The following is a 14,103-nucleotide window of genomic DNA, read 5'->3' as shown; positions in this document are numbered from 1 at the left end:
ATGTTGTCATACCTGTGATACTGTTCAATAATTTCTTACATCCAGAACTGGATGTGAAATTTACATCAGAAAGACAGCAGGTTTGATCATAATATTATGAAAAATACCAACATGAAAATAAGCCAAAATTCCTTATTGTTTGAATGTTAACTTGGACTATGTTTTTTACCAACAAAACCTAAAACAATCCAGCGTCAGCTGTTTGTATCTAAGTCAAAAGGAATTTGAATTTCTACTATTAAGGTTATTCAACCAAATAGTATTGCTCAAACAATGAGGTCCAGCAATGAATGCATATTCAGATGTATAACACTAACCAGGCCGCTTCCATGTAAAATGATGATTTGTAAAGTTACCACATCACCAACAGATAAAGATGCTGACTTTTCTCGGAAGTCAGCCATGAATGTAGGCTGACCAATGCATTAGTCAGATTGCATCTATTTCGTAAAGGTATTTCTTAAATGTTAGATTATTTGGATTGGTCGCTTTCATCTGTTGGTTGTTTTCTCTTTGATTATATTAAGCATAAAATAAATGCAATTACATTTGTACTGGATTTGAGATTCATGTCTTCACTGCATCATCTACTCAAGAAGGAACATGTCTACTCTGTGGTTGGTGTCTTTGATAATGACTGACCTGAGAGAATGTTTTAATGCTTATTTAATGCTGGCATAAAAACTAAAAGGACATATCAGAGGATGAAGGGATGTCTACTAATAGGAGACCGTGAGACCATCTCATGTTTAATTAAGTGGTCCATTTCTATGTTCCAATGAAATGGATCTTGTTCTGGCATAATAGCTTGCATAATTTCTTGCTGTCGCATAGGAGAGATGACACAGGGGGTATTTTTATTCCTTCCTTATTCATAAGAATCATGTTTGGAACTTCAGTAAATTTACTGTTTTTTTCCAAAATGGTGAGAAATTGATGCAAGGTAATTTGCAATTATTGGGCTTTAGATTTGAGCAAGTTCTCAGTTAAAGCGTTATCCAAATGTACCTAGAATGCATCAAGAATGTATTTAGTTAATTAGAAAAAATAAGATTAGAAATTGAAATCCAAAATATAGGCACCGTCTCAATTCAAAATGATTAAGAAATACTCTAAAAATGAACAAGAAACTAACCGAATAAACTGTAAGTCAACAATACATTTCTCAACTATTGCCAAGTAGTTACCCGGAAATCACCTAATAAAGACTGCAAACCAGGAAAAAAAAAGGTTAACAGTACATAGTATCAAAAAGTTTTAGGAAACAATGAAGGTAACATTCATACACAGTAATTGAACTGATGAACAATGCTGAAAGATTTCATTTTTTTAAATTCACATGAGCTGTGGCCGCCTAGATTTAGATAAAGGATTGAACTGAACTATCATCCATTTCATTAGACACAAACTGTGTTGATTTTCAATAATGGAACAGTAACAATGACATACATAAAAAATTAAAACAAAACGGACTGAGCTCTGTCCACTTAAACTCTGTCCACTGTGAGCGCTGTGTGTTCATTAATTGTTGCCATGTTGTTTAAATGTGTTTAAACTACCCTGAACATTTTCAGAGGGACTCATCACTTTATCTAAAGTGCATCTTTCAAACTTAAGCACGCAGCTCCTCTCCATCCAGCTGCTCTTGCCGAAGGAGAGACATTCCCAGACCCCCACAAAGCCCTGGGGCGTGAGGGTCAAGTTGGGGGGTGGGGGCTGTCAGGGAACTCCCTGGAGACAGGGAAGGGGGTAGGATAGTGTGGTACCATTAAAGTACCAGCACCCAGTATATCCATTTTGCCATGGAAAGCCTGTGCCAAATTATCTGTTAATTTTCATAATAAATCCTATATCTTGATTTACCTTGATTATTGTTTGACTGAATATCTATCTATCTATCTATCTATCTATCTATCTATCTATCTATCTATCTATCTATCTATCTATCTATCTATCTATCTATCTATCTATCTATCTATCTATCTATCTATCTATCTAGTGGATTATATACGCACACACACACACACACACACACACACATACATATATCCCACAATTAAAGTGACCTAATGCAAGATAACTCTTAGAGGCAGAGCAGTGTGTTCCCCCTAAGTTGGAGCTCATCTTCTTTCCCCCAGTTTAAAAAATTGCAAACCCCACCTGGGTTTGTCACTACAGGCACTGATTAGGCACTGTTCCTAATCAGATGAGACATTGTAGCAGCCTGTCAGTGAGGGTATCCCATAAATATCTTGCGACAACGCTGGAGAAATCTCAACCACACCTGGCTTTTCCTCTGAAGACCTTCTTGTCCACCTCAGTAACCTCTCCAAGGGATTGTTGCCTGCTTCTCTGTGGGCATGTCACATTAGTTTCAGAGTTCTTCAAATTGCTTTTTCCACCACTCTCCAATATCCCAATTTGTGGTCAACAGATTTCCAACCTCAGCTATAAACAGCTTGGACCAAGTTCTGCTCCCTTTCCTGAATTGCCTGACAGTTTGCCAGGATCTTGTTGAGGTCACTCGAACCTCCTTCTCTTCAAATACCTCCCTCACACTACATTCTGTAGTGTCACCCGATGGTGATTATTTGTCAGCTCTCATCTTCCCGTCACTCATATGTCAAAGACATGTAATGGCATTAGCAATTAAACAACCAAATCAAACCAAGTGATTTCTGTTGAAACATGTTCTGGTTACATTGATACCCGTGTTCAGCCTTGTATTTTTCGACTGGAGTTGTGTTTGTTAGGGTAAATGCTTATAAAGATCCACTTGGGCTGATATAAGGCAGGCCATTTCTCCCAGTCAGCCTTTTTCAGTGTCGCCATCATTGTTCAAACGAACAGTAGTTCTCTTGCAGCCAGAGCCCCATCCAGGACACCACTCACCAACCTCCAAAAAGGCTTAATACTCCTTAAGGACTGCTTGCCGCATAACAGGGAACAACTGAAAAAGATCTCCCTCCAGACACAACCACAAGATGACCCTCACATTCTGCAACAATACATTAGCACTCAACTGGGGTTATATAAGTATCCCCATACTTGTCCAATGCCCCAACCTCCAAAATGTGTGTCATCCAAGTAATCATCCAACAACAAAAGCAATGTTGAAAATGAATTCAGGTATACGGTTTACTTTGTTTAAATTTTTGCAGCAAAATTAGGTACTTTTCTCAAAGGCAGCAAAAATCTTTGTGACAAAGACGTGATGGTTTTGTGGATTTAAATGCTCATCTGATTATTTGTAGTGAGTAATTCTTCCTAAACATTTTCTCTGCCTTTGTCTTCGCTCATGTCAGGTCTCATCATTCTTTGTACTTCCTCTGGTCCACCTGATCTTTCGCTTACTGTCTCTTTCTATTGGCATCTTTTCACCTCCATCAGGCTCTTTCTCAACTGAACTCTCCCACACACTCAGAAGCTGAAAACTGACTCTGAACCCAAAACCCCTGGGATGTGACTCTTGGAAGGTGGGACACAGTAGGAAAAAGAGATCACAGAGTCAATCGCATGGCAAGGTTCCCTACAGACAGAGGTGGAAAAAAGAGCAAGAACAGTAACTAAAAGCAACAGCTACAGACAAGAGGGTCTTTGGCAGGAAAGGAGCGAGGCAGTTTGATGAGGAATGGAGGGTAAATGGAGGTTACATTGAAGCAAAGGCCTGAAAGCAAAATTACAAAAAGGCATTCGTTTTGAACAGATTTCTTGAACCCAGAAGAAAATGCTGAAAGACTGCAAGATGCTGTGATTTTGTATTTTTGATTTGATTTAATATTCTATAACATTTTGTTAAAAGAAATTACCATTTGCATATATTTAACTAATCTTGATTTCTTGCTTTAAAATTCCTTGCCCATCAAGTAAGTCTAAATTTATTTGCTAAATTAATAGACATAATTAGAATAATGGTAAACTTCCATGAATGAATTTTAAAAATTAGAAAAAAGAAATCTTCTAAAAACTAACAACAGTTTACATGAAATCATCTGGTAATTGATAATAAACATTAAAATGTATATTACAATCAAGATTTTAGACATTCCTTGTTCCCATAATACCTAGTCCTTCAGCATAAATGTTTTTACATTTTCACTGGAGCTGTTTTTCTAGCCAGCTGTTTTTCTAGCCAGCTGTTTTCTACAATATAAAAAAAAAGCGTCAAATAGCTGCATCATTTATTCGATGGTACTCCCTGAACGTAAGTAGTGATTTAGCTTTGAGTTGGCACACTGGATCTCATGTGTGTTTTCCACCAGAACGCATCATAAATCTCATGAAAATAGTGCAAAGAAAACCCAGAGGACAGAGGATGAAAGAGGTGGTGGGGTTCTGTGTGGAGCGGCTTCCCTCAGCAAGTTGTTGTTGTGAAACTCTGCGTGTCAGGTTACTGTTACTGTTGAGGCCTCTGGGGGGGGGTATCACTCACTGCCTGCTACACACACTCCAGTGCGCCCACACAAGCACACACATACATACGCGTACATTGAAACATACAGCGGATGTATATAAAAAGCTTGCAAACATGGAATAAATATTTATGTGGTTGGTGCCTAGTCTTAAACACAATTGAGATCTAGGCAGGCAGATTCCAGTAGTTTCCTGAATCATGTGTTGCTAACACAAGTTGTAACCTTTGACCCAAATCTGACCACTGATCTGTAACTGTTGATACACAGAGCAGACACTACCCTGACACACACACAGACACACAAGGTCTATAGCTGCTGACTCTCATGTGATGGGATTTAGAAGGGCTCACAGGGCAGAAGAAAGCAAAAGAAGAAAAAATAAGATGACAAGAAAGCAGTCGTGACCGAGATTGTTTTGCTGCTAAGTTATACACAATCTTTGTACAAAACACACCCAACATTGAGCTGTGTAATATGATTATCAATGATGTCAGAAGACCATAAATCATTGAGTCAAAGCAAACATTTTTCATCACTGCAGTTTGAGGAGACACTTCAGAAGAAAGGTGAAATGAATCTTGAGGGGCAGGAATAAACTCCATGTACACTAATCGAAGTACCCATATATCGTCAAAGTATAATAGTGTAAAAACTGAACTTTTTTCATGTGAGACCAATAATGAAAATAATTGATATCAAGTGTAAAATCATTTTTTTATGGTAGCAACAGAACTTGAAACATGACTAATCTAAAATTAAAAACACACAGAATGATAGAACTAGTACACATTCTCATAGCAATATTTGTTGTGCCCAACCATTGAATTAAGGGATGGCCTTTTCTGTTTTTGACCATTTTGTTTAATACTGGTTTTGATGGGAAATCACATGATAATTCAAAATCTTAATACTAATCGAATAAATTTGAAAACAAGAATGATTTCCTCAAAACTCATTTTAGCAGAAGAGGCTTTTTGGAAAATAAAAAAGACCAGACACAAAACAGATATTTGTGCGATAGTGTAGAATGAACTGTCAGAAAAACAAATATTTAAGCCAAGTACAAATACATTCACAATCTACTTCAGGACAGTAACTAAGCGTTTGTTCTTCATCCCTCAGCTCTGATGTGGACCCTGCGGGTAAGCTCAGGACATCAGTGGTTTCCACTTAGATGTGTGGAGGGATGATAGGGGGGGAGTAAACACACGAAGGCATGCAAAATAGTATAGAGAAGGAGACATTGGCCAGAAGAGTGAGGAATCAAGATGAAAAAATGGAAAAGATGGAAAACAAAGAATAGAAGGAACTCTGAAGGAAAATCAAGAAATAAGTGCCAAAGGGTTCACCCCTTATCCAAATCAGTATCTTCCCTATCCTGTCATAGCGGCACTTTCTTTGTCTTGTCTTTGTCATGTTATCTGTGTTCTGTTGCTTGGACGTTAACATTTTGACATGTGGAATTTTGAAATTTGAGATGGAAGAGTAACCTTAATGTTGTCACACTAGAACTGATTTCATCACATGACTCCACTAAATAGTCTTGAACAACACAAGCTACTGGATGTGAATTTCATGTAACAAAGACATTGTGGCACTCATTTAACATTGAATTGATTTCCAAATGCCCTATGTTGAATGTTAAAAAGGCTTCAAAAAGTGTTGATGCCTTGAAGGGTTGGAAATGAAAGTTTTCATCCACCTGCTGCTGGGAAATGAGCCGATTTTATTTCAGTATGAAATAGCATGTAAATGCTGAAGCAGAGAGTTAAGCCGTATTGCTTGCACAGATATTTGGGAGAATAAAATTTTGCCTCCAGTATTTTCATCCTTTTTGTTCAAAATCAGGACAGAAGTCAGTCTGGGTTCAAACTAGGACATATACAAGTTTCTGGGTTGAGGAATGGAGAAAAACATGATAGATGCCAGGGAGAAGGGTGGATACCGAATCACAAAAGCATGAGCTCACACTGTTGTATGATAATGCGCTAGACATGTGTATCTAATAAATGACTGTCCTTCCATGATAGATGAGATAAAAGTGCTCTATCGTGGTTGACTCTGCTCTGCTTGTCATGTAGGGTTAAATACCTGCAGTTTCAAAGCTGGACATTCTTCTGTTTTAGACCAGAGTTGGCCAATGATGAGTTAATTTGTGTTAAGAAGGCACATGTGAGACATTTTATCAAAGAGAAACAGGGGTGTTTCTCTCCTGCTGAGCATATTTTCCCTTTCATTTTCCAGTCACTTGATTAATCTTTGACTTGTAAGGCAAACATTCAAATAATAAAGAACAATTTATTTATATGCCAATGTCTTGATGGACTCTAGAGTTCCAGTCAGGTTTTTATTCTAAGCAGGCTTCATAAGGACTTGATGAAACACTGCATGCTTTTCAAAATTTAATAAAAAGATATAATAAAGTTAAACATTGAACTGACATCATACTCATGTGACGTCACAACACTTGTGTTAACCAAGATGGAACTTTCTGTCACACCCCTCATCCTCTCTGGTGTATGTGTGTTTGTGTATGGGTATATACTGTAGGTGTGTGTGCAGGACTGATAGGGAAGGAACATTCATATTTAATCAGGATTATAACTGGCTTCCTCATCAAGTTAACAGGCTAATTATCTTGATTATTTTGTTTGATTTTTTAGACAGTTTCACAGTTTGCCTATTACTGCAAAATAAATGGCTGATTAATTCCCAGAGGAATCCGGATGAAAAAGTACATTTCCAGTCATGCCAGTCGTGCCTTGCACAGTAAGCTCCATAGACAAGGCAGCTTCATTAGATGTTGCTGCAGAAATAATCATTGATACATGGAGAATAGCATGATAATCATCATCCTATGATTTCCAACTAATGCCATTATTTTCATTGGCTTTTAGACAATCAGGAAAAGCTAGTATCTCTATATGCATTTAAAACAGAAAGCAATGGTCCACATGTCTGTGTGGCCTGTAATAAACTGATGCCCTGTTTGTATTTGCATTAATATATTTGCGACTTACCATCAACAACTAATGCTTGAATAGTAGTTGATGGAGTTGTACATGAATTTATGTTTCCTGTAGCTGATAATCAGAGAATTAGGTTGGAACTTTTGGGTACATTTGGATGGAGAGCTGCCTGGAAGTGCTGCCCATTCTGCAAGTGGCCCGCAGAGCCGCTCCTCAGGGTTTGAAGGTATCTTCTATCAGTGCACGAAGCATGACCTGACCTCAGCATGTGCTTGCCTGCTGGTTGGCTGTGGCCGCCAGTGTGGGAATGCATGTGTGTGTGTGTGCAGGGAGGGGTCAGTGCTGGAGAGAACAATAAAGACCAGATGGCTGGGCTCCTTCTCCACCTGCCTCAGGACTCTTTGTCTTCCCTCACACTTGACACTCGTCCACTTCCCTCTATCTTTATTCACATAGGTCTCCCATGTTTACCTCAGCTTTTATTTTAAGTTTGTTACCTTCCAGTTTCATTTTTTTCACAAGTAGCAGCCCTTAAACCCAAACCTTTAGCTAGTTGGCAGCTTGTTACACCAACCCCGATGAGACCAATCTGACAAAATGAAGTCATTCACAGGCGATGAAATTCTTTAGCCTTTCACTTCAGCTTTGGACAACTTACAGTTAACAGAGACCTGAAACTTGGAGAACATCGGGAAACGTGCTGCACATGCTAGGAATACATCTTGCAGTCATGTTTTGGGGTGGATTTCAACTGATTTACCAGTTGGCCGATTTTATTTTCCTATGTCGTCTTCCACCAATGTTAGCATAAGTATGTAGTGGCCCAGTATAAAACCATGGCGTATGTCAAAATTGCATTTGAATATTATATTTTGTTTGAATGTAAGTTTAATGCAACCAAGATTATGATGCACTAAATGTCATTGTACAGGTAACACGTGAGTATACGTGACACTAAACACGTTGACTTTGAATATTCAATTAAGAGATTGAGAATATTCCTGATCACCACTGATTTAATGAGGTATTTTAAATAGTTGTTATTTAAATTGCAAACATTTAAACAACTTACTGAGCAATGCCACTTGTATTTTCACTAGAAGATAAATGAAATATAAAATTATCCTCCCCCTTTTTTTATATTTAGTAGTCATAAGGATATATTTTTGTTTTTGTCAATTTCCACATGATGTGCTTTTTTAAGTTGAAGGTTCTCTCTACCGAATGTTCAGTGTTTTCATGGTTTTACTTGGTAATTGATTTTCAGATTTGTCAAAATGAATCAAGTGAATGAAGTGGAGAAAAAACGTCAAGAGACTTTTATTTCAAGGACTATGTTCTCTGGGATTTTTTGGTAGGACCTGGCTTACCTTCAATTTTTCATCTCCTAATGGCCATATTTTCAAAAAGTCATTCCAGTGTGATATTGTATGACAGAACATTAATATCATTTTCCTTCAGAATGCCTTTCGCTTCCACCAAACAGCTGTGTTCAGGAATTTGCCATTTTTTCATTACTAACACTTTATACTGAAGAATGCTCAAGTTGAAAGGTGGAAAAAAAGCCATCTTCTCAGGCAATTCCGAATGCTAAATGGATTTGAGAAAGGGTTGCAAAATGAGCTCAAGCACAGAATCTGCAGTCCACCTCCTATAATTTTGAACTTTGTTATTACCTTCATCAATCCACTCTACTTCTTCTCATCTTGTTGACCGTGAAAAGGAGATTTTACAGTATCTCCTCTTGGAGAAAATGGATTTTCCCCATCCTTATTGGCTCTTTGGGTGAACTTACACTTCTTTCGTGGGATCACTGACCCATGATCTCTTGCCATGTCCCAGCTGTTTGCCTGTTCTTTTTAGTGTCACACACTTTGCATTTCTTCCTTCAACTATATACTCAAATGTTTGCAATAAATGCAAGGTGACATGGTTACTTTCCTTTGCATTCAATGAAATATTTAGTCTAAAAAACTGAAGTATTAAGCTTTGTTATCTAAAAAAATTGGGACACTTAGAGTTCTGTGACATTTCAAAGCAGTTTGCATCCATTGAGTTTCATATTTGTTCATGTAATATTACACTTGACCAAACAAGACGGGATAACAATACAAAATCAGGAGACAGTGAGGTCATAACAACCCATATTATTGCAGACAGTGATGTCAGAATAGATATAAAAGCACAGGGTATGCTTCCACTGTATGACATCATGGCTCCCATGTGGCCCTGCTATTACAGCCCTGCTATTACATCTTCATGGATGCCAAATGCCAACAAACACCCCTGGCTGCCAACTCCCGTAAAACGTCACCTCAGAGGAAAATTAAATTAGCTGCCCCCGTCGATTAGCTGTCAATTTTTTAGATTAACTACAAACTATTGTGATACTGCATGAATTGGTTTGAGTTATATTTTAAGACATAAAAGTCAGAATCTCTCTTGGTTCCAACTCATCAATTGTGAATATTTTTTTCTCTGACAGACAGATAAATCACAGAGATTTAAAAAAGGGTGATCTTTGCCTGTAGGATACATTGATCCACATTTTCAGAATTATAATGACTGATTTGAATACATTTTAACGGAATTTCCACTGCAACTCAATTAGTTCTTGACAGTGATTAAATATTTTACTGATGAGGTATTGATCTGTGAAATTTTAGTTTCAGAATACTTATACAGGCTTTAGTTTCTTGGTTACGAGTATTACCGTAGTCAGAATGAAAGGTATGGTGTTTAAGAAGCAGCACCTTGTAGTAAGATAAGAATAAATAGGATAAGACAGAGCAGAAGGAGGTGACATAAGATAAACTTCAGTATCATTATTAATTTGTTATTGATCTGTAGTGAGAGCAGGGCACCGGTTGAGGAAAATGTTGCGAGGTGAAGGTATGCTCAGGAAAGGAGAAGAATGAAGGTTAGTGAAAGACGGTTATGTTAGGTTATTAAAGAATGAAGGTTTATAGCAGCAAGACATATTTCAATTATGCTATTATTAATCATCATAGACAGATAATGGACTTTTATGCTTTCTTATGTCATACCAATGCTGGGCTTTCAGTGAAGCTCTAACAACTTGCTGCCAAAGCTTACTAGTTAATCACCAGTTACTAGCATGTAATCTTGGTATGCCCATGTGTCCTTGTGTGTCAAGAAAGGCTCCATCAAATAAAATGCACAATTATTATCATTATTATTACTTTTTCTATCGTACGGCATCCTGGTCTTAAACATACTGACAGTAAACATAGAGAAGCGACACCTGATATGTAAACATTGTGTATGATGCACAGAGCGTTTGGGGGTGTGTGTGTGGTGTGTGTGTGTGTGTGTGTGTGTGTGTGTGTGTGTGTGTGTGTGTGTGTGTGTGTCTTCACACACATGTAAAACATTAAAGTAATTTATTATTTCATTTATTATTTCATAAAATATACTTTTTTTTAAATCAAGTAAAGATTAGGTCCAATAAATGTCAAGAAAAATGTCGCAAATGTAAAATTTACCTCAAAATTCTAAAACATTGCCTGAAAATCTGAATGAAATCTACAGAAAAATCTGCTACATATAATTTCAGAATTTGTGGTCCTTTGATTGATTTTTCACACCCAAAGTGATTTTCTGATATATATTTATATTTAAGCGTGGGCTTATAAAGTTTTGATATTTATTTACTTTTAAACATCCATCCCTATCTACAGCCTTTACTTCACTTAAGGTCACGGGCAATGCTGGAGCCTATCCTAGCTGCCATTGGGCAAGAGTCATGATACACTCAGGGCTGGTTGCCAGTCAATGGCAGAGCCACATATATAAACAACCATTGACACACCAGGCAATCTTCTGTATGTTTTTGGACTGAGGGAGGAAACCGGACAACCCTGAGGAAAAATCACCCACATGGGGAGAACATGCAAACTCAACATAGAAAGGTCCTGTTGGAATCAAACCAGGGTACTGCCTTCTATGAGGCAGGCGCGCTAACCACTGCGTCAGTCTTTACATCATAGGGCCCAGTAATATGTTTGATCTCCTTACCTGCACCATACTGATTCAGTTATGTTGTCATATCCTTGATGAAATGCGGTTTGCAAGGAACACTTTACAAATTGAGGGAATTTCAAATTGAGCACATTTCGCCACATGGATAATGTATTTGGTGTTCAAGGTTAAGGTGAAAGTGACCTCACACAAAGCACAAGTTATATTTCACTGGTTGAGTATGATCAGCAGTGGCAAATACTCTTAGCCAGATAGTTGAATCCTGACTTCAGTCCCTGCATCCACCCCCTGCCCCCTCCCAGCCATTGAAGGCCTGTCTTTTGATGTGTGTGTCCAAGATGCTCTGCCAACATCACCTCTTTGTACTGCACTCTCTCCAGCCTTTCTCTTCTGCTCCTGGCATTTACTGAAGAGCCCGTTACCCCAGAGATGTAGGTGGCCTCTGGTTGGTTGCGTCAGGGGCCCTCCTCCCATTCCTCTGCCCTACTGGGAGACAGAGAAACATTGTTTTATCATCACTATTTTTTGTATCTCTCATTATTTCTTCAGTAGTACTTTTAGCATTCTGTCTTTTATCTGTCGTACGAATGAAGTTTACTGTGAGTCCATGAAAAATAGATAAAGGGTAAAATGGATGTCCCTGCTCTTTTAACAGTTGAGCTCACTGGAACCCTGTGGAGTTTTCTGTGACCATTATTTGTTACATAATCACTCTCTGTAAAAGCGTAAGTGCGTGTTCTAGATTCTTTACTGAAGTGTTTATTTATAGATACAGAAAATAAGTTATATTCACATTTCAAGAACCAGTATGAAGGATTTAAGGACATCTTTCTCCAACAGCACCTTCAATAAGATAACAACTTGTAGCAGAATGATGCATCAGTCGTTCAATAGCTGATATGTGCTTTGACAAATATATCAATATATACTCTTTGTGTATGTTGGTAATTTGACTTCAACGTCAGGATGTCTGAGACAACTGCTTTAAGTGGATAGAATAGTTGAGAGCTGAGTGATGAATCAAATTTATCTTATCAAATTTGCTCAAGTTTGTGGTTTGTCTCACATTTAGGCACCGCATGACCCAAAAGGGAATTTTCATTGATTTTTATTGCTCCAGCCCCCATACTTGCCTTACGTCTTTGCCTCTTTTTGTATTTCAGGAAGGGGGGGTTATTAGGTAATGTCTCCTAGTTCTTTTGCTAAAATAACATCTTGTCAAAATGAAAAACATTTTAAGACCTTTTTCTGTCCACCCATTGTTTTGTATTTTTTTATACAAACTATTTCCTTTCCCACTAAAAATGTAATGTTTTGCAGATAGGCACTACTGGTATCAATTTATCACCTCTCCAATGTCAAATCCACATCTGGTCCACCTGGTTGTTAAAGTTAATCCAGCAGTTAGACAACTAATTGAATTGGTCATTTAATTGTTGCTCAAATAGAATTTTAAAGTCAGAATTATATCCCATCAATAAAATGCTTATCAGTTCATGTTGCATTATGAGTATTTGATCCCTTTACTGCATATTTCATGAAGTAAATATGTAGTTAATATTCAAAGAATATTAGAGCTAACTATTATCATCCGCTCCGGGCATCACTCATTGGTTAATGGCAACAGTATTCTTATTTGTGAACCATTAGGTTCTCAAATCCTCATAACATGAAACTCCAGGCTTCAACACTTGTTCCTCTTCTTTTTCTCCTCTTGAAATTATAAGTTCAAACACAAGCTATTGCTTCCACATTGAATACAGTTTCATCTGTATGTTTTGATGAGACACCTGCAAAACCAGCATGGAAGGACCTGTGAAAGATGAATCAATCCCTGTGAAGACATGGGCTGATCCACGTTTAAACAAACCAACAATACAGACTGTCTTCTTTTTAACATACTTGACTTCCATGGCATGACTAACAATCAAACTACAAATGGATATGCAGGTTATTCCTGAAAACGTGCAGTTTCCTAGCTTCATCTCCACAACAAGACCGCATACCTGATTGATAATTCAGTGTTTATATTGGTTTACTGGCACTTAATTTTTTTGGTCTTGCATGTGTTGTCAGGTTTGTTTCATCCTATTCTCCATAGAGCTGTGACGGTTAAATCCAAACAGAAAAGACACAATAAAAAAGATATATAAATTGTATAATCTGCAATTAAAATTATAATAATCATTGCGCTGGTTTTGAACTAAGACTGCTAATTTAAACAACTCAGTAGCTAGGTCAGTTTGCTACTTAGTATTTTACCCATAAGGATTTTGGAAGATGGCATTTTAACTAGTATTTTTAACAAATCTAATTTCTTCCCATTCTAAATTTCTTACATTTGACGAAGGGCTCTTTTCTTTATTTTGCCATTCTCGCTTAAAAGATGACTGATCTTTTCCCTCCTAAGGTACCATCCGTCCAGTGCGAAGGAGTTTCTATGACCCAGCATCTGCCCCAGGGCAGGGCTGGCAGTGGGAGTGGGAGAATGATGCAGGCTCATGGACGCCTTATGACATGGAGGTGGCCATTGCCATTGAGAGTGCTCACAGCCGCCAGCAGCCCGGCCTTGACCTGACACCCCTGGGTTTCTGCTACCTCATTGATTTTCAGAACATGACACAGGTGGGTTTTAGCTGGGTTCAGGTGCTTTTCTTCTTCTTTCATCCGCTGGGAAATTCTATGTTTGCCTCACTAACGACATTATAAACAGTTGT

At 37.9% G+C, this 14,103-nt stretch overlaps 1 protein-coding gene across 2 annotated transcripts in view; it reads left to right on the top strand.

Annotated features, from left to right (window-relative positions):
• The window catches only part of LOC147214076 (E3 ubiquitin-protein ligase DTX4-like), a 35,427-nt gene that overhangs the window by 4,664 nt on the left and 16,660 nt on the right, over positions 1 to 14,103 (top strand). For both annotated transcript variants that reach the window (XM_086142213.1, XM_086142212.1), the window contains exon 3: positions 13,797 to 14,011. In XM_086142213.1, the coding sequence (XP_085998339.1) occupies positions 13,797 to 14,011 (215 nt within the window). The remainder of the gene's footprint in view (positions 1 to 13,796; positions 14,012 to 14,103) is intronic.

The sequence above is a fragment of the Fistularia commersonii genome, chromosome 35 (assembly GCF_037954325.1).
Source record: "Fistularia commersonii isolate RoL2024-O1a breed Wild chromosome 35, RoL_Fcom_v1.0, whole genome shotgun sequence".
Classification (NCBI taxonomy): Eukaryota; Metazoa; Chordata; class Actinopteri; order Syngnathiformes; family Fistulariidae; genus Fistularia; species Fistularia commersonii.
Note: the sequence above shows the minus strand (reverse complement) of the source record. Positions and strands in the feature narration are given on the sequence as shown.